The following is a 21,820-nucleotide window of genomic DNA, read 5'->3' as shown; positions in this document are numbered from 1 at the left end:
GGAGTGGTGTAATAGCTGAAGCTGAATAAGTGGCAGCGGATGTTTGTTTGACTGAGCCTTTGCTACCACCGGTCGCCAGACGCTCTCCCATTGGGTGGCAAACCCTTGGTACCTGGAGAGTTATCAGAATTTTGGCCTTTCGGTTATATCCATACAGATGAAGAGTGGACCTAACCCATCACAGAGTGGCCATATTCTGGGTCCCAGCCTTACTTGAGTCAGTACAACTCTCAATCTCGAGGCATTCGGCCTATTTGAGCCTGATTGACCCACTGCCGCTGGCAAGCATCTCCACCTTTTCCAGCAAGAGTACCCATCTATATCTTTGTAACAAAAGACCTCCCCGTCCTTACAGGCCCACAGCTTGCTTCATCTTGTTGCACCATCATCCTCTCTATAGAAGAACTACAAGTCATCTATTCGATGGACACACTTCTTAGGAAGTTTATTCATTTGATGCATTTCCATTTGAATTCTATATTTTACCATTTTTACTGATTTGTAATTTTTTCACATATGAATATTTTTGCTCGTATTTTACATGTCTATATGTTCCACATATTAACAATTCCAGTTCACTGCTGTTGTATTGTTTTTAACTTAACGCAACACTTGTTTTTTTTCAAATTCTTTTGGGTTGCAGGCCGTAGCAGAATTCTTCCGTTTCCCCATCTTGGGTGTTAGAAACAGGCCAGGAAATATGGGACCTAAAGCCTGCAGAAGGAAATCTTCAGAGAGACATCTCAGGCACATCCATACCCCAAGTACACTAGCCAAAGACTGAGGGCTTAGCGGACCTGAGGGGTTTCTGGCCTTTTAACTGAAGGTGGCAGCATATCCTAAGTAGTGATGAATTTGAAGCCCTCTGTGTCCTGTGATTAAGAAATATGAAATTGTGCAGTTTGTCTTGCAAAAAACAATCAAACTATAAAATGTGTTCTCTGAAAAGATAAGAGGATAAGGCTCTTTCAAATCGGACACTTCCATGAGTGTCAGAATTTTTGGGACCTCTGCCGTATGCAGTGGTTTCTTTGTTAGTCTCTACGCCACAGTGTTTGTATAACTTTTTTTTTAGCCCAGGTTCACACTGAGCTGCGGGAATGAAGCCGCGCGAGTTCAACACCCGCATGTCAGTCACGATTTCAGAGACATCTGTGCAGGTTGTCAATGTAAACCGCAGCCTGAAAAAAATCTCAAAAAGTACTACAGAGACTACTTTTTGAAATAAGTGCGGTGCCACAAATGCAGCATCGCACCGATTAGGACAGTGTTATTGCCAGCAATTGCAGCCGATTTGACATGTCAAAAACGTACCAATGTGAACCAGGGCTTAAAGAAGAGTTCCCCTTAAAAAAAAAATAATTTTAAGTCAGCAGCTACAAATACTGCAGCTGCTGACTTTTAATAATCGGACACTTACCTGCTCCAAGGTCCAGCGATGTGGGGGGGGGGGGGAGACGAAGCCCTGCTCGTGCCCCCCTCCTCTTGGCGGCGCCGGGATTGCAACTGTGGGCACCTGGCTTCACAGCCGGGCACCCACTGCCCATGCGTGAGCGGCACTGTGCACCGTGATTGGCCGCGCAGCCATCTGGGAGCCATCACGTGTCCCAGATGACTGACAGGAGGGAGGGGGCAGAGCTGAGCCCTTCCTGCACCGAGGGGAAGTGATGTCACCAGCCCAGGCACTGAAGGAGGCAGACTACGAGGGACCCCCCTAGCAACAGGCATTTAAAGGGGAATTGAAAAAATAATAATAATTCCTGTGTGTTTAACTTTAATGTCTAAAATCTTCAGGCTAGGCATCATTTTCCCATAGGACCTGGACTGCATTTATTTAGGAGCCTTCTTCAGCATTAGCATGCAATGCAACGAGAATGAAAATTGAAGTGCCACACCACTGCTAAGAGGTCCAGATACAACTTTATTTCATTAAAAAAAGTCAGGGGTACAATCCAAAAATTATCCAATGCGTTTTGGGAGTCCAAGAAAAAAAAAACATGAGTGAACTGGACCTACAATGGTATTTTTTCCAGTGTGAATTACATGCACAGGCCTGATCAGCAGCTTGTTTGGCTGCCAAGTCTGCGCTTGTAAGTTGAGAGACTTGTGTACAACCAGCCTCCATATACATGGATCACAATTCAGCCAGTCCCTGCTGAATTTTCATCCATGGATGGTAGCCCTAACACTCTATACATAACATCGCTGATGTATATTGAGTGTATTCTAATTAAGATAAAGGGTTAGGAAGGAAAGGATTGCACTTGGGTTCAAGGCTAGAGTAGGAGAGCAAGCGTTACAGTGGTTCTAAAGGCAAGACTTTTTTTTACCATAATGCATTCCCTGCATAAACTTAAAAAATGTCTCAGTAGTAGTATCGGCCCTCCAACCTCCCTATATACCTATACGACGTACCTCAATCCAGCCCCGTGCTCGTGTGCAGCAGCACTGGTCTGTGTTGCTCTCCTCACAGGACACAGAGGAAGCCGTTAGCTCTTGCCACGGTCAATCAAATCCTGAGGGTGTGCAGGGGGTGTGGACAAGCTGGGCTGTGTGTGTCTATGGATGCACACTGCCTGGTACGGAAGCAAGCCCACAGGAGTGCCCCCATAGCAAGCGGCTTGCTAAGGGGGCACACACAGAAGTGGAGGAGTTGGGAGTGCCAGTGGGAGACCCTAGAAGAGGACATATGGGGCTGCTCTGTGCAATACTATTGAACAGAGCAGGCAAGTATAATGTGCTTATTTTAGGAAACAATAAGCCTTTGCAATTGTTTTAAGATTAAGCTGCAGATCAGTGTCAGCATACACCGTGTGAGCATATAAAAATTACCAAAGATAAACTGCAATGTGTGAAATCAAAATATAGTCAGTATCCCAGTAAAACTTTGAAATGTTTTATTTATCCTTTTGGTTAAAAGTAAAAAGTGCAAATAATGATTCTTTTAATTCCTTCTGCAATGTATTGGTCCAAAACTATTCCATTTATAAACAATTCAAAAATACAACATTCATCCCTGGATAAGAACTATGACTTCCGCAAAACAACCTCATTGTGTAAAAAGTGCTTCTCACAAATTTAAAAAGGTAAGAAAAAATGGTTTAAAGTGCTACAAAAACATGGCTTGTTAAATGACAAAATGCATGATGGCCAAGTCTAAAAGGCAATAAAATAGAATTCATACTGAAGAGAGTCCACCCATAACTGGATTCTAAAAAATGATTGGGTGGTGGAATGTTACTTTTTTTTTTTTTTGCATTAATGTGGAATGACCAATAAGAACCCAGTTTTCCCCATCATAGATGGACAGATGACTTCTTTATAGCGGCAGTGCATTTCTAGTTATGCTAGTTTCAGGGCAGTCCAGTGATGACACCAAAAAATGTGACAATTTAATCCACATGGCACATCGTCCACTTAAAATATAACTTGAGGCAACATTTTTTTTTTTTAGTTTTGGATAGAGCTGAGAGGGATTCAAATTCACCAATTAGATTCACCCTCCTCCCCATTTGTCTGGTTTACCATTTTTATTTATACGTAAAAGAAAATCCCAAATTTTGGGTTGTCCTCAGAAAAAGTAATAGGGATCTTCCAATGAGGGCACTAGTTCTGGTGACCTGGGGGTCCCCAAGGGATTCCCCTAATTAGCGGGGATTTCCTCTCACTTCCTGTTTTGGTTATGGGACAGGAAGTGAAGGTGAATCTAAAAAATGCCAAAAATAAACCTTACAGGGGTTAAACCTCCCTTACTTTATTCAAAATGAAAAAAAAAAAAAAAAAAGTTTTATCTATAGTTCTACTTTAGCGGTAAACATATAGGCCTACCAGCATGTAAACAGAGCTGTGCTGCGCCCTACGTGCTCCCGGCACAGCTACCGACAGCTAACGGAAAGCCAACGATCTCTACTTGCGAGCGGGAGCTTTCCAATCATGTGACTGCTGAGAAAGCCAATAACGGCGCTCGCATGATCAAAAATCTCTTAAAAGGGCTGGGAGGTGCCGGCATTAAGGAGTTAAAAAGAGACACCGTCACCTGCTAATTCAGGGCAAAATGACAGCACTTCTCTTTTATCCCTGATCCAGCAAGGCGCATTTACTTATCCTTTGCTCCTTACTCCTTCCCACTCCAGAGATCTCTACCTTCCATGCTTCCACGTATTGAGGAGCATATGACCCCAGTGTGCCAGTGCTAGGGGCCTGAGCAGTCAATCGCCAGGCCTGAACACAGGTACGTATGGGGAGGGGCATCGACATCATCTGCCCAGGTAAGCAGTAATAGCTTACTAAGGCTGGACTGCAGTGGGGAAGAAGCGTGGATCAGTGATTAGAACGTGCTGTCCTTGAAAAGGAGAAGTGACAGGGTCTCTTTAAAGCCCAAATTACGAAATGATAAAAGATCTACCTGCACCATGGTGCCCCCTGCACTGCATGGGTTAAGTGCTTGTTATATCTAGGGGTTCTGGAATAAGAAAATAGTTACCTTATTCCGCACTCCAGCGGTGCGACCGGTCCTCTGCAGCCTCTTCTGTAAAGCGCTGCTGGACACCACCATGTACAACAAAGGGTTAAAGGCCCTACGCTGTACGTGATGCTGAAGGGCCGCTCACAAACTGGATCTTCAGAGAGAAGATAGCAGCGTCAGACACTAGATAGAACAAGCATTTACCCATGCAAGGGTAGATTTTTTTTTTTTCTAATTCTTGTAGTTGGGCTTAAAGAGAAGCTTGTAATGACATGCATGGAGGCTGGCATTGCCGATTGCATGCCAATTACTGGACCGTCATCCTGTCCTCAATCCTTGGGGTCACAGACTGTGTAAACATGCAGATCAGTATTTAGATCAAGATTTATTACTTAATGCCACCTTTACGTGCTGCATGCTTGTCCTGGGATCAGCGACAAAGACTAGAGCCAAAATCGGCCAAGCAATTAGCATTTTCAGAAGGATGCACGGGACAGCAGCTTTTCGCATGATGGGTTCCCTTTAAGGCATCTCCTATTGGCTTGGTTTCAGAATATTGTCAATTAATAAGGCACAACAGAGAACAGTGACAATGTGAATAATTCTGTAACCCACAGCAACCAATCAGGTGTTCATTCCTTGGAGTCAGAAGTAGGAAACAAAATAGGTTGGCTACTAAACTTTGCACATGACCCCTTCCCCTATGCCCACCATAAAATACAATTTAATACATATATTTTAAGGAAACTATGTAAAGAAAAAGAAAAAAAAAAATATCCAAAAGGCAATAAAAAATAAACTCTGAAATACAAACTCTTTGAAGTGGAAATTCCCTTTAAATATTGCTGAAAAATATACTCAATGAGCTGATTAATGGCATTAAAACGTGTTTGGAACTAAGGAATATTGTTTGAATGACGATCCCTGTATTAAATCTGTAGAGGTCTACATAAAACATGAATATTTGTAAATGGAGTTCATCCAAATGTTTTTTTTTTTTTTTTTTTAAATAAATATTGGATAAATCTGAATTCACTTAAAATCCGTGTCCAGGGGCAAATCCTGGAACCTGTGCACATTCTGTAGTTATAGCTGAACCTGGATTCCTAAAAAAAAAAAAAAAAAAAAAATGTACCCTTGCCCGTCTAGGAGTAAAGGGATAAGGTGAAATACCTACCTTTTTCCTCATCCTGGCAGGCACCATTTGTAAATCCAAAGAACAAAGGTTGACAGCAAATGTTAACGCGTTTCATTCTGTATGAAACGCACTAACAACTGCTGTCATCCTGCATCTGGAAACTGATGTCTTTGTGACATGGATTTTATACAATAAAGTTTGGATTTCCCTGGCCATTGAAGTGCGGTCAACCTTTGTTCTCTGGATGCTCAGATTATGACAATCACGGATAGGACCACCACCTAATCGCACAGTGGAGGGGGCCAATGTATGGCGAGTCCACCTAGAGCGGTGCTTGTCATTTGAAGATTTAAGGCACCATTTTGTGTGATTAGTCCCCCAAAGCCTCTTCTATAAGGTGCTACAGCTGGAGGTCAAATGCTGGCATCATCCAGTACAATACAGGACCAGTGGCCCTACACTGGACATGAGGACGGCAAGGGGGGAGTAAGAGGAAGTGTAGCTTTTTCAAGAATCCTGGCATTTAGCTTTAAATAGACATTTTTTTTATATGATGCTAATAGATCAGGAGATAATGGACATAAATGAGAGATGGCACCCACATCCCCTAAAGCACATATACCAACTTGAACCAATATGGTAGCTTTATCTCTAAGTAGCCATGTTAAAAGGTCAGTGGTTTCCACATCTGTTGCATCAGGTTCAAGAGGGTCCCACTATCCTTGCAGGATTGTTAATGGATTTAGTTTATGGAAACTACTGTATGGGGTCGAGAACACTAATGAAAAAGGTACTGGAACAGCAGGAAATGATAGTACCAAAGCTCAGAGATATAGGAGTCATCTGGTGGACATGGCCAACTGCTGACTTATCTTAACTGGGTTTTGGTTGGAGGACTGACCTGTCAAATGGCTATACCTGCTGTACACGGGTGACCTGTATGCCAGTTCCCCTGAGACATTGAGTTAAAAGAAACAATGAACTGAAAACATAAAATACTTAAGAGGAAAAATGAAGGTGCCTCATCGCTCCTGGGGTAAAATCAAAGTCTTGTCTGCAGTAAAGCACCCCCCAGGAATGAGAAAGGTCCATAAGAATGGTCCGTGGGGGGGGGGGGGGGGGGCAGAATAAGGCACTAGTGTGTACTGGGGAGTCTTTAGTCATTATACCGGAGAGCACATTGTAGGTGTAACCACTTCTATGATCACATCACTTCCACATCAATAAAAGCAGCAAGTGGTTTTCTTGGTATGGCAGCTTAGACTGGAACTCCTCATCTCCAGTTCTGGTCCCTCTTATCTGTACACAATGGAGGTCATCTGGATAGATGAAGGTGAGGGTGATGATGTAACCTGTCCATGAGTTCTTCATCTGTTGGTTCTTCCAAGTCTTCCCTGTCAATTCACACAGAATATACATATTTATAATAAGTAAAAGCATTGCAAAGAAAACATTTTTGGCTTTTCTTCAGTTTTGGATTAAATTTGGAAAGGTTAGACCCTCTGACAGGTTTAATCACTGGAAAGGTTCTACTCCTTTCATAACCAGATCAATTTCTTTGCTATTCAACATTGAGCTAATTTAACTGGCAATTGCACGGTCATGCAACACGGTACCAAAATTAAATTTATATATATTTGGGCCTGTGTCCAGTTACCTGAAGGTGGCAGTATAATAATGAATATAAAAATTGCTGGCTATACAAATCCTGAATAATAATAATAATAATAATAATGTCCTCTGTGTCCTGTGATGTACGAAATACAACATTTGAGTTGTCAGTGGTACAGTGCCTTGCGAAAGTATTCGGCCCCCTTGAACTTTTCAACCTTTTGCCACATTTCAGGCTTCAAACAAAGATATAAAATTTTAATTTTTTGTGAAGAATCACCAACCAGTGGGACACAATTGTGAAGTGGAACGAAATCTATTGGATAATTTAAACTTTTTTTAGCAAATAAAAAACTGAAAAGTGGTGCGTGCAAAATTATTCGGCCCCTTTACTTTCAGTGCAGCAAACTCACTCCAGAAGTTCAGCGAGGATCTCTGAATGATCCAATGTTGTCCTAAATGACTGATGGTGATAAATAGAATCCACCTGTGTGTAATCAAGTCTCTGTATAAATGCACCTGCTCTGTGATAGTCTCAGGGTTCTGTTGAAAGCGCAGAGAGCATCATGAAGACCAAGGAACACACCAGGCAGGTCCGTAATACTGTTGTGGAGAAGTTTAAAGCCTGATTTGGATACAAAAAGATTTCCCAAGCTTTAAACATCCCAAGGAGCACTGTGCAAGCGATCATTTTGAAATGGAAGGAGTATCAGACCACTGCAAATCTACCAAGACCTGGCCGTCCCTCTAAACTTTCAGCTCAGACAAGGAGAAGACTGATCAAAGATGCAGCCAAGAGGCCCATGATCACTCTGGATGAACTGCAGAGAACTACAGCTGAGGTGGGAGAGTCTGTCCATAGGACAACAATCAGTCGTACACTGCACAAATCTGGCCTTTATGGAAGAGTGGCAAGAAGAAAGCCTTTTTTCAAAGATATCCATAAAAAGTCTCGTCTAAAGTTTGCCACAAGCCACCTGGGAGACACACCAAACATGTGGAAGAAGGTGCTCTGGTCAGATGAAACCAAAATCTAACTTTTTGCCCACAATGCAAAACGATATGTTTGGCGTAAAAGCAACACAGCTCATCACCCTCAACACACCATCCCCACTGTCAAACATGGTGGTGGCAGCATCATGGTTTGGGCCTGCTTTTCTTCAGCAGGGACAGGGAAGATGGTTAAAATTGAGGGGGAAGATGGATGCAGCCAAATACAGGACCATTCTGGATGAAAACCTGTTGGAGTCTGCAAAAGACCTGAAACTGGGACGGAGATTTATCTTCCAACAAGACAATGATCCCAAACATACAGCAAAATCTACAAAGGAATGGTTCAAAAATAAACGTATCCAGGTGTTAGAATGGCCAAGTCAAAGTCCAGACCTGAATCCAATCGAGAATCTGTGGAAAGAGCTGAAAACTGCTGTTCACAAACGCTCTCCATCCAACCTCACTGAGCTCAAGCTGTTTTGCAAGGAAGAATGGGCAAGAATTTCAGTCTCTCGATGTGCAAAACTGATAGAGACATACCCCAAGCGACTTGCAGCTGTAATCGCACCAAAAGGTGGCTCTACAAAGTATTAACGCAAGGGGGCCGAATAATTTTGCACGCCCCACTTTTCATTTTTTTATTAGTTAAAAAAGTTTCAAAAATCCAATAGATTTCGTTCCACTTCACAATTGTGTCCCACTTGTTGGTGATTCTTCACAAAAAATAAAAATTTTATATCTTTATGTTTGAAGCCTGAAATGTGGCAAAAGGTTGAAAAGTTCAAGGGGGCCGAATACTTTCGCAAGGCACTGTATATGAGAAGGGAAATCTAATGAATTAGCAAACCTTGTCTTGAATAAATATCTTCCTACTTTCAGATGCCTCTCTGGGACAGGAAGGAAAAACTCCCCCCCCCCCCCCCCCCAAAAAAAAAAAAAAAAAAAAAAAAAAAATCTTGTCTGCCCCCTGCTGGCTCTACAATGAGAACTGAAGCGCCGGGCTGTAGTGGGGGCCAGAGTGGCTCAAGCTCTCAGTGGTACGATGAGAGGCTAAGGCAACTGCTGGTCAGAATTCTGGCCAGATCCGGACATTGTTGACGGGAGATCTGCAGAGCCTAGACATCAGTCTGCTGTCAGATGAATCTGCGTGCCAGGAGTGCAGAGCCAAGTTCACTCCTCTGACCCACAGGAGAAGATTGACCAACAGGAGCTTTGGCCATACTTCTCCTTTAACCCCTTTCCACCCACGCTTTAGCAAAATAACACCAGTCACCAGTGCCAGGAGGGCATCAGTAGATGTCCTACCGTGATGTCGCATGAGCGGAACGCTCTGTGACTGCCGACTCCTTCCGACTCGGCTGAAGACAGAGCAGGGTAAAGGGCCAATCACAGCAGGCCCTTTACCACATGATCAGCTGATCACAGAAGTAAACAAGCCGGTTATCTGCTTTTTTTCCCCCCTCAAGATCAGTGTGAGGAGAGAGGCAGAAAGCCGGTAACCGGCTTCTGTTACAGGGACATCGGTCCCTGCCTCAGTGTCGCCTCATAAGTGCCTATCACTGCAGTCTCACCAGTGAAGGAGAAAAAATTACCTGTTTGCAAAATTTTATAACAAAACTACAAAAAAAAAAAAATTATATATGTTTTTTCTTAAAATTTTTTATCTTTTTTATTTCTTTAGCAAAAAATAGAAAAACCTAGTAGTGATTAAATACCACCAAAAAAAAGCTCTATTTGTGTGAACTAAATGATAAAATGTCATATGGGTGTTGCATGACCACGCAATTGTCAAAGTGTGACAGTGCTGAAAGTTGAAAATTGGCCTGGGCAGGAAGGGGGTTTAAGTGTCCAGTAGGTAAGTGATTAAAGCAGAACTTTCTGAAAGTCCTCTCTCCTGCTGTAGAGAAGGACTCCTGCCGTTTTTTGTGGAAGCAGTGGTCTCTGTGCAGAGTTTCGACATACTCCCTTCAGAGTCAGAGCTGGAGCTCTCGAATCAGCAAGGTGTATATGAGCTTTGCTGATTGAAGAGATCCAACTTTGAGCTAGCAGGGGCCGGGCAGACACCTGCAGAGAGACCACTGCTTCCACACAGATAGCTGTTTTTTTTTTAAATTTATTTAAAGCGGGAGTCCACCGGGACTCCGCGTTTTTTTTTTTTTTTTTTAAAAGCCAGCAGCTACAAATACTGCAGCTGCTGACTTTTAAATAGTGACACTTACCTGTCCAGCGCGCCCGCGATGTCGGCACCCGAAGCCGATCGCTCGCTCGGCGGCCGGGTCCCGCCGCCATCTTGGGTATGGGAATCAGGAAATGGAGCCTTTCGGCTTCATTTCCCGGTTCCCTACTGCGCATGCGCGAGCCGCGCGGCGCAATCCGGACGGTCCCCGCTGCCTCTGGGAGCTGTGTGTTTCCCAGCAGGCAGCGGGGCACTTCCTGAAGGGGGCGGGCGCTTGCGGAACGGGGGCGTAACCTACGCTCGTTCCGCAGGCAGCTAGCCCGGAAGTGGGTGCAGTTACCTGGATTATCCAGGTAACTGCACCCCCCTCCCCCCTGAAAGGTGCCGATTGTGGCGCCGGAGGGGGGGAGGGATCAGATGAGCGGAGGTCCATTTTAGGGTGGACCTCCGCTTTAAGAAAACCAACTTAGTCTTTGCACAACGTTTGCTTTGAAGGACCTTAACTTATGTCCAACCTCATAGTAGAAATGCCTATACGCTAGTTCTCCTGCACCCCTAAAGTACGCTGAGAGAAAAAGCACTGTATTTAGGCCATCATGCTTCCCCTGTGGGTGATGTACAATCTGAAGCAGCAGGATTTCCACTTTATTTTAAAGCTAATACTACACTGTGCAAAAGAAATGAGAGATGGTTTTATATTTTCAGATTCTCAATAGCCTCTGCACGACTGTTTCCTCACTAATCGTTTGCTGAATTTTTTTTAAAAGACTAAAAAAAATAAAACTATTTTTGTTTTTTTAACCACTTCCACTCCAGAGCAATTTTTTTTTTTTTTGACGCATACATGTAAAAATCAAAATTTTTGGCAATAAAATTACATAAACCCCCAGAACATTATATATTTTTTGAAAGCAGTGGCCCTGTAGAATAAAAAGGCGATAGTTGTTGTTTCACGTGATATTTTCACAACTGTTCATTAAATGCAAATGTTCCAGAAACAAATATAAAATGAGTTCTAGTGCAAAACCACACCATATAATATCCATTTTTGTTTAACCACTTAAGGACCTGGCCCAAGTTAAAATCATTTTTTTTGTTAGAAAATTACTTAGAACCCCCAAACATTACAAGAAAAAAAAAATATAACACCCTAGAGAATAAAATGACAGTCATTGCAATACTTTCTTTCACACCGTATTTGCCCAGCAGTCTTACAAGCGCACTTTTTTTTGGAAAAAAATATACTTTTTGAATAAAAAAAATAAGACAACAGTAAAGTTAGCCCAATTTCTTTTTATATTGTGAAAGATGATGTTACGCCCAGTAAATTGACACCCAACATATCACGCTTCAAAATTACGCCCGCTCATGGAATGGCGACAAACTTTTACCCTTAAAAAACGTTCAAAAAATTCTACAGGTTGCATGTTTTGAGTTACAGAGGAGGTCTAGGGCTAGAATTATTGCTCTCGCTCTACCAATTGCGGCGATACCTCACCTGTGGTTTTAACAGTTTTCTAATGAAGACGCTACTCATGTATGTGTTCGCTTCTGCGCGCGAGCTCGGCGGGAAGGGCGCATTAAAAAATATTTAATTTATTGTCTTCTCTTATTTTACTTTTTTTTTTTAAATAAGATTGTGTCACTTTTATTCCTATTACAGGGAGTGTAAACCTCCCTTGTAATAGGAAAAAAGCATGACAGGACCTCTTAAATATGAGATCTGGGTTCAAAAAGACCTCAGATCTTATATTTACACTAAAATGCAACAAACTAACAACCAATTAAAAAAAATGGGCCTTTAAGAGCTATGGGCGGAAGTGACATTTTGCTGTCGCTTCCGCTCTGCAATGGTATGGAGTAGGGAGGGAATCTTCTTCCCCTCACTCAGATCCATTCCATACCACAGAGGGGACAGTATCCAATCACCTCAGCCAGCGACTCTAGTAAGCTGCTAAGGGGGGGAGGGGCCTCTCCAACCACCGATAAAAGTGATCTCAAAGCAAATCCGCTGCTGAGACCACTTTTATCTGAAAGCGGACCGCCCACTAAAGAAGTGGATACTGGGGTTATGGCAGCTAGCTGCTGCCATAACAATGATATTCCACTTCAAAAAGCCACTGTATAATGACGGCGGGCGGTCCGGAAGCGGTTAAAATATAAAAGACAATGTTGCATCAAGTAAATAGATACCTAACATTCCAAGTTTTAAAATTGAGGGTGCCCGCGATATTGCCAAAAAATATGGTGCCCAAAAATCAGCATAGGTGATGCTTTAGATTAGAAGCTGTCACAGCTCATCATTTAGAGTTAACTAGTAACTCTTTTGCTAGAATTCTTGTCCTCAGTCTGACATTCGTTGCGATAGGTCACATGTGTGGTGTGACTGCGGTTTACATACTTGCATGCACTCAGGGCTTGCGTTTGCGCCGGTGTGCAGGGCAACGGGGGGTTTTGGCAATTTTTTTTTTTTTATTCAACTTTTTTCCTTTATTTTTACAAGATTGCTATCACAAGGGTTTAATAAATCCCTATGTGATAGCACTGGGAAGGAGACAGGTACTCTTTTTGGAGACATTAGGGCTCTAATGGACCTCAATGTCTCCCCAGCTCTTCACACCATCTAACAAAGCACAGATCTGCTTGGTTAGAAGTGTCCCCTGGCTGTACTGGCCAGGAAATGGTGCGTATGAAACCGGAAGAGACATCACTTCCAGTCTGTTTGCATGTGAGATCGAGGCATGGATCTTCCTCAGCCTCACTGCAGAGTCTCTCTCCCCTGCCGGCGGATATGTTCCCGGGTGTCAGTAAGCACGGGACGGCCTGGGAACCACGGGAGGAGGGCAGCCGGCTGCGTGAAAGTGATCACAGTTATGAGGCTGCTGCATCACTTTGAAGATATGTCATAAGCCTGTATGGGCATAATACAGCAAACAGTATTCCACATGATTTGTAAAACAAATTATCTCACAGCCTTGCTTTACAGCATCAGACAGGAAATGACAGAACTGGTACCCATCTTACCTGAACATGAGCTGGACTGTCATGTGGTACTCTACTTGTTGGGCTGCAGAAAGTGAGTGCCTGTAACTGCGATCCCATTTGTGGATAAAGTTCTAAAAAAAAAAAAAAAAAAAAAAAATTTGAGTGTATATATATATATATATATATATATATATCCTATATACCTGTATAAGAAGTGTTATGGTTGAAAAATGCAAAGAAATTCAACTGTAGAGCTATAAAAACTCATTGGCATTACCCAAATACAGGGCATCCGGAAAGTATTCACAGCACTTCACTTTTTCCACATTTTGTTACAGCCTCAATCGAAAGAGGATTAAATTCATTATTTTCCTCAAAATTCTACAAACAATACCCCATAAATGACAAGGTGAAAGAAGTTTGTTTGAAATCTATTAAAAATAATAATAATAAAAAAAGAATCTCATGTACATAAGTATTCACAGCCTTTGCCATGACACGCAATGTTGAGCTCAGGTACATCCCGTTTCCACTGATCATCCTTGAGATGTTTCTACAACTTGATTGGAGTCCAGTTAAGTTAATTGGACATGATTTGGAAAGGCACACTCCTGTGTATAGAAGGTCCCACAGTTAACAGTGCATGTCAGAGCACAAACCAAGCCATGAAATCCAAGGAATCGTCTGTAGACCCCCGAAACAGGACTGTATGGAGGCACAGATCTAGGGAAGGGTACAGAAAAATGTCTGCAGCATTGAAGGTGTCAATGAGAACAACGGCCTCCATCATCCGTAAATGGAAGAAGTTTGGAACCACCAGGACTCTTCCTAGAGTGTGCCACCTGGCCAAACTGAGCGATCAGGGAGAAGGGCAGGGAGATGACCAAGAACCTGATGGAGCTCCAGCGTTTCTCTGTGGAGAGAGGAGAACCTTCCAGAAGAACCACCATCTCTGCAGCATTCCACCAATCAGGCCTGTATGGTAGAGTGACCAGACAGAAGCTACTCCTCATTACAATCAAAATGACAGCCCACCTGGAGTTTACCAAAAGGCACCTGAAGGGCTCTCAGACCATCAGAAACAAAACTGTCTGGTTTGATGAAAAAGATTGAGCTCTTTGGGCTGAATGACAAGCGTCATGTCTGGAAGAAACCAGGCACCGCTCATCACCTGACCAATACCATCCCCTACAGTGAAGAATGGTGGAGGCATCATGCTGTGGGGATGTTTTTCAGCTGCAGGTACTGGGAGACTAGTCAGGATCAAGGGAAAGATGAATGTAGCAATGCACAGAGACATCCTTGATGAAAACCTACTCCAGAGCGCTCTGGGCCTCAAACTGGGGCAAAGGTTTATCTTCCAACAGGACAACGACCCTAAGTACACAGCCAAGATAACAAAGGAGTGGCTATGGGACAACTCTGTGAATGTCCTTGAGTGGCCCAGCCAGAGCCCAGACTTGAACTCGATTGAACATCTCAGGAGAGATCTGAAAATGGCTGTGCACCGACGCTCCTCATCCAACCTGATGGAGCTTGAGGGGTCCTACAAAGAAGAATGGGAGAAACTGCATAAAATAGAATATATAGGTGTACCAAGCTTGTAGTATCATACTCAAAAAGACTTGAGGCTGCAATTGGTGCCAAAGGTGCTTTAACAAAGTATTGCGTAAAAGCTGTGAACTATGTACATGGAATTTTTATTTTTAATTTTTTTAATAAATCTGCAAAGATTTCAAACTTCAGTCACGTTGTCATTATGGGGTATGTTTTGTAGAATTTTTAGGAAAATAATGAATTTAATCCAATTTTGGAATAAGGTTGTAACATAATGAAATGTGGAGAAAGTGAAGCGCTGTAAATACTTCCTGGATGCACTGTATACCCCGAGCATTTCTCTTAGGAGCATCCCAGCAATTTTTTTTTTTTTTTTTTGTGAATTTCTCCTATAGGAAGCTTTTATTACTACCTGTGACATCACCAGGCTTGTACAATTCTAGCAGACACAGCTGCTGGAAAGTCCGTTCCTACTGACATAGGCACACCCCCAAAACTGTACATTCACTGGCCACTATATTAGGTACACCTGTTCAGATTGCTTGGTAACACAAATTGCTCATCAGCCAATCACATGGCAGCAACTCAATGCATTTAGGCAACTAGATATGGTGAAGACGACTTGAAGTTCAAACCAAGCATCACAATGGAGAAGAAAGGGGATAAAAGTGACTTTGAACGTGGCATGGTTGTTGGTGCCAGAAGGGCTGCCCGATTAATTCAAAAACTGCTAATCTACTGGGATTCTCTCGCACAACCATCTCTCAGGTTTACAGAAAATGGTCAGAAAAAAGAGAAAAATATCCAGTGAGCGGCAGTTGTGCGGAAGAAAATGCCTTGTTGATGTCAGAGGAGAATGGGCACACTGGTTTGAGAAGATAGAAAGACAACAGTAACTCAAATAACTACTTGTTACACCCAAGGTATGCAGAATACAGAATCTCTGAACGCACAACACATGGAACCTTGAAGCAAATGGGCTACAGCAGCAGAAGACCACACAGGGTGCCACTCCTGTCGGCTAAGAGTAGGAAACTGAGGCTACAATTAGCACAGGATCACCAAAATTGGACAATAGAAGATTGGAAGAATGTTGCCTGGTCTGATGAGTCTCGGTTTTAGCTGCAACATTCAGATGGTGGGGTCAGAATTTGGCGTAAACAACATGAAAGCATGGATCCATCCTGCCTTCTATCAATAGGTCAGGCTGGTGGTGGTGTAATGGTGTGTATTTTCTTGGCACACTTTGGGCCCCTTGTTACCAACTGAGCACTGTTTAAACGCCCTGAGTATTGCTGCTGACCATGTCCATCCCTTTATGACTACAGTGTCCCCATCTTCTGATGGCTCCTCCCAGCAGGATAATGCACCATGTCACAAAGATCAAGAAACCAGTGGTGAGATGATTTGAACATAACAATGAGGTCACTGTACTCCAATGGCCTCCAGTCACCAGATCTCATCCAATAGAGCACCTTTGGGATGTGGTGGAACGGTAATTCGCATCATGGATGTGAAGCCCACAAATCTACAGGAACTGCGTAATGTTATGTCATTATGGACCAAAATCTTTGAGGAATGATTCCAACACCTTGTTGAATCTATACCAGGAAGAATGAAGGCCGTTCTCAAGGCAAAAGAGAGTACTAGCAAGGTGTACCTATTAAAGTGGTCTAATTATATATATTACACACACACACACACACACACACACACACACACACACACACACACACACACCTCTGTACCGGCTTTTAGTTAGCTGAAGGAAGTGTCAATGAACTACAAAAGCACTGATAGACCATAGACCATTGAGAACTACAAGCTTATTTATTTACAGATCGCAGAGAACGAATGTCCTGTGCAGGCAAAGCCACAATGATGTTAAATGTGCCAATGGCTGTAGAGGAGAGGAACCTGGTCAGGGGGGGCAGGGTTGGCGAGGGGGCTGGTGCTTAGCAACATGATGCACCCTAACTTTTTGGTGTAACATGTTGCTAAAGGCGCACCTATCTTTTAACAACAACGAATCAGATGCAATCATTTGAAATCGAAAAAAAAAAAAAAAAAAAAAAAAAAAAAAGATATCCGGTTCCCGTTTGTTACGCTGCACTTTCAGGCAAGAGGTCATTTTCATTTTTTTACCTTTCAAGAAATGCCAGATTTAAGCTTTAGGCTCCATGCACACTGGAGCTCAAACTGCAGTTTGGGCTTTTTTTTTTTTTTTAAAGTCCATAAACTCCATTCTATGTTAGCCTGTGTGTCCATGCACACATGGACTTTTTTCAGCTTTAATGAGCAGTGGAGTTTATGGGCTTTTTTCTAAATGCCAGAAATTCGCGTTCAAAGTGCAGTTTTTCACCGCCAAAAAACGCCAAACGCCAATAAACGCTCATAAACCCGCGTTAATTAGTGCTCAGCATCCTATTTTTTTCAATGCATTGTGGGAGTTTGGAATGCACTGTGGGATTTTTGGAGTGTCCTCTTATGGGCATTTTCAATAAAAATACACAAACGCCAATGCTAATAAACGCTCATAAACGCTAGTACAAAACACTGTTAAAGCGGAGGTCCACCCTAAAGTGGACCTTCCGCTCATTGGAATCCTCCCCCCCTCTGGCGCCACAATTGGCACCTTTCAGGGGGGAGGGGGGTGCAGGTACCTGTACAGTACAGGTATCTGCACCCACTTCTGGGATAGCCCTCTGCGGAAAGGGGCATAGATTACGCCCCTTTCCGAAAGTGCCCCGCTGCCTGCTGGGAAACACACAGATCCCAGAGGCAGCGGGTCCTTCCTTATTGCGCAGCGCGACTCGCGCATGCGCAGTAGGGAACCGGGAAATGAAGCCGAAAGGCTCCACTTCCTGATTCCCATACCCAAGATGGCGGCGGCAGCACCCGAGAGACGATCGAGAGATCGGCTTCGGGTGCCGACATCGCGGGCTCGCTGGACAGGTAAGTGTCACTATTTTAAAAGTCAGCAGCTGCAGTATTTGTAGTAAAAAAAAAAAAATAATAAAAAAAAAAACAAAAAAAAAACGCGGACTCCCGCTTTAAAAGCACGTTTTTCAACCAGCGTTTTCTGCCAGCAATCTGGCGTCCAGAAAAAGATTTTTTGAGATTTAGTGTGCATGGAGTCTTAGAAGTACCACAAACATAAGTACAAATAACAACTTACCTCTAAAATCAGAGCGACAAAGAGGTTAATCCAAATGACAGAAGACACCAGCCACCATGCCACAAAGTACAACTTTGACCATCTGAAAATAAAACAATACACAACACATAGTTGACCACTAAATGAAGAATAAAGAAAGTTTGTATTTGCATTGTATACAGATGTTCCAGTCACTAAAATTCTCAATGACAGATGAAGGACGATCCTCATTTTCAAGTTTCTGAAGGAAACAATCTTGAGGCCATGGAAAGGTATGGAAGATAATGGATCCTCCGATCTACATTGTACTGTGTGTGGGGGGGGATGGGGGTGTAAGTAATGCAGGAAGTATGTGTCAGGTAGGTCAATGTATATTGCACAGTGCATTCTGAGTGCAACGCATTCCTGAATCCTGCATTATGAGCGCAACGCACCGCTGAACCCTGAATGCTGAGTGTAATGCACCCCTGGACCCTGCATTCTGAGCGAATCTGGCAGAATCGTATGATTTTGGTCCCTTAGGGCTCATTCAGAGGGATGATCAGTCGCATTCCTCTGTACGAAGCCTCTGGTAGGTTTAATTCTGTGTTGGCACTTTGAAATAATTAGTTTTGTGTTGCCGTTTGGGCACCCGGGCTCAAAAAGGTTCGCCATCGCTGCTTTAGTGCAAGCATAATCCAATTTTGGCTTTATTATGAAGCAACTTCCTGTCTGTGGCTACTTACGGATTTGTATATCTGGAAAAGGCATCCAAGAACACCTGCCAGTTATTCACCACCATCACATTCCACAGCGTCACAAGAGCAGCCTGAAACACAAAGTAAAGATGATAAACAAAGTGAAACAATCACTGCTACAGAAGAGGAGCTGCTTGCAGGACTTACAGCGAAATCATCAAAATTATTCGGCCAATACTCGAGTTGCTCAAAGGTCCCGCATTGTGAGGTCTCGTTGGTGGAGTTCTCATTAGCTGGAGAACTAAAGAAATTACACAAGAAAATAGGAGTTTAAGTTTTTATCCAAGAAGGTAAATGTATTAAAATATTTTAAGCCCAAACGATTATTTTTGGAACCACAATTTACCTTGTGTTCCTTGGATTCGGCAGGACACCTCTAAACAGGTCAATACCAATGATCGCAAAAACATAGTATACCACCTAAATACAAACACAGAGAGTCAAAAAGTGTAATAAGGATAAGGATAAGGCAATTGGCAGAGCACGTCCGATTTGTGTTTTCTCTTGATGCCCCAACTAAAGCATCAAGCTTAGACAAAGCAAGGGAAATTACAGCAGACTTAAAGGGGTTCTGCACTCATAATAAAACATTTGCCCATTCTGTTGCCTCTAGTTCATATATTTCATAATGCCACCTGTTTTTTTTTTTTGGATTCACCTACCTTTTGTAATCTGTAGTAGTTTATTTTAAACCCCTGCGGCGATGGGCGGTCTCTTGCGGGGATCAGCGTAATTTCCTGCTGAAGCCCGCACTGTCTCCTGGGATCTCGTTGAAGTAATCCCAGGAGACATTGCGGCTAATGCACCCGACATCTCACGAGATCTCGGCTGTAATAACCGAAATCACGCGAGATGTCGGCTGTAGCACCCGAAATCTCGCGAGATGTCGGGTGCATTAGCCGCAATGTCTCCTGGGATTACTTCAACGAGATCGCAGGAGACAGTGCGGGCTTCAGCAGGAAATGACGCCGATCCCCGCAAGAGACCGCCCATCGCCGCAGGGGTTTAAAATAAATTACTACAGATTACAAAAGGTAGGTGAATCCAAAAAAAAAAAAAAAAAAAAAAAAAAAAACAGGTGGCATTATGAAATATATGAACTAGAGGCAACAGAATGGGCAAATGTTTTATTATGAGTGCAGAACCCCTTTAATATTCAGCTTTCATAAACCCAACTTGATTTTTTCAGTTTTTTTTTTTAAATCCACCAATCCAGTTCACCATTTGAAATTTCCGATAAGTTGAATCCGAAATTAGAGTCATTCAGCAAGTACTAAAGCCGGCCGGACTGAAATTCGGTGGGTTTAGCAGGACCAGTCAAATTTCAATCCATGTATTGGTGCAGGCTTGATCCACCAATCCAAAATGTTTTAAAAGGACTTTGAGCATTTTATTTTTATTATAATCCACTTGTGTACAATTAGCCTGACGTTTTTTCCCCCCTGCTCCATCTGTGCCATGGGCGACAGGCTATTAGCAGCACTGAGTATTCTGGATGGTGGGTGGGGGGAATCTCCCCACTGTCACACAATAACTCAGCAGGGAGGATTCCCCATCCATATCAAAATGTGTGGATGGAGGAATTTAGTGCTTTTTTGTTTAACCCATTAAATGGGGAAAAAAAAAAAAAAACACAACACCAACCTATGGGCTGCTTAAAGGATAAATTCACCTTTTGAAACCTGGTACACCCATATTCAGGGTGTAACCTACAATATTGCAAATGCACCAGCCCTTGCACCCCTCACTGATCCCCACTGTGCAAGCAAGCGGAGGATCTTCTTCCACCCACATCATTCATTCAGTGTTCCGTGAATGGGAAAACGACAAGTACTGTCAGCCTTCACGGCTGTCGGGTTGTAGGTTCTCACTGAACTACCAGAATGCTATGGATTGCTCTAGGTAGTTAACTGAGCTTCCTGTCTGTGGCTACTTTCACACCGAGGTGCTTTACAGGAGCTACAGTACTAAAAAATAGCACCTGTATAGAGCCTCTCCTGTGTGAAAGCCTGAGGGCATTCACACTGGAGCGGTGTGCTTGCATGGCGGTACAAAAACTCCTGCAAGCCACATCTTTGCAGCGCTGTAGGAGCAGTGTATTCACCGCTCCTAAAGCGCCCTTTCCCATTGAAAACAATGGGGCAGCCCCTCTAAACCGCTGGCATCGTTGTAACCCTTTTTCGGCCGCTAAAACTACGGTAAAGCTGCACTAAATATAGTGCCACTTTACCACCGATGCCCGCAACACCCCAGTCTGAAAGTAGCCCATGTGTAACTGCCTGCCCATATCAGATTCGGGCAGACAGCTACACAGGCAGTCTGCAGCACCATGGCATTACACCCATGGTCTGCTGGTCATGTGTGCACTACTTTACAGATCCTCAACAAAAGAAAATCCATTTTTTTTACCTGCAAAAAAAAAAAAAGTGCATTTATTTTTTTGCAAAATGTGAACTTCCTTTAAGAGTGGATTGGGCAGGTATTTAAAGCAGAGCTCCACCCAAAAGAGGAAGCCCTGCTTGTTTGCACCCTCCACTGCCACATTTGGCACTTTTGGGGAGGGGGGGGTACCTGGTTTTGAAAAAAAAGGTACCTGCTCCCACTTCTGGGTAAGATCGCAGCGGCAATCTCTGAGTATGGCCAGCCCCCCCTCTCCTCTCCCACCGCTGCCTTCTCAGACACACAGGTCCCATAAGCCAACAAGACTATTCAGAAAGTGCAGCATGATTCACGCATGTGCAGTAGGAAACCAGCTGTGAAGCCTGAAGATGGCTGTATGGCACCTGTATCCGAAGCCAACTGAAGAATTGGCTCAGGGTGCGGACATCGCTGGATCCCTGGACAGGTAAGTGTCCTTATATTAAAAGTCAGCAGCTGCAGTATTTGTAGCTGCTGCCAATTTTTTGTTTTTGCTCAGACTGGAGCTCCTCTTTAAAGTGTACCTGTCAAACACGCACAAAAAAGAAAAAAAGTAAGGCATGCTAACCAATGCTGCTGTTCG

The 21,820-nt window shown here is 43.2% G+C and overlaps 1 protein-coding gene across 1 annotated transcript in view; it reads right to left on the bottom strand.

Moving 5' to 3' along the window:
* Positions 1-2,871: 2,871 nt before the first annotated feature.
* TPCN2 (two pore segment channel 2) overlaps positions 2,872-21,820 on the bottom strand; it is a 97,979-nt gene continuing 79,030 nt past the window's right edge. Inside the window, exons 20-25 of the mRNA XM_077462111.1 lie at positions 19,166-19,239; positions 18,967-19,060; positions 18,808-18,890; positions 18,104-18,185; positions 13,408-13,499; positions 2,872-6,997 (exon numbers count right to left, since the gene is read on the bottom strand). Of these exons, the coding sequence (XP_077318237.1) occupies positions 6,919-6,997; positions 13,408-13,499; positions 18,104-18,185; positions 18,808-18,890; positions 18,967-19,060; positions 19,166-19,239 (504 nt within the window). The 3' untranslated portion in view covers positions 2,872-6,918. The remainder of the gene's footprint in view (positions 6,998-13,407; positions 13,500-18,103; positions 18,186-18,807; positions 18,891-18,966; positions 19,061-19,165; positions 19,240-21,820) is intronic.

This window comes from Lithobates pipiens, unplaced genomic scaffold (assembly GCF_037356315.1).
Source record: "Lithobates pipiens isolate NorthernLeopardFrog02 unplaced genomic scaffold, aLitPip1_a1.2 Scaffold_10, whole genome shotgun sequence".
In the NCBI taxonomy this organism is placed as follows: domain Eukaryota; kingdom Metazoa; phylum Chordata; class Amphibia; order Anura; family Ranidae; genus Lithobates; species Lithobates pipiens.
Note: the sequence above shows the minus strand (reverse complement) of the source record. Positions and strands in the feature narration are given on the sequence as shown.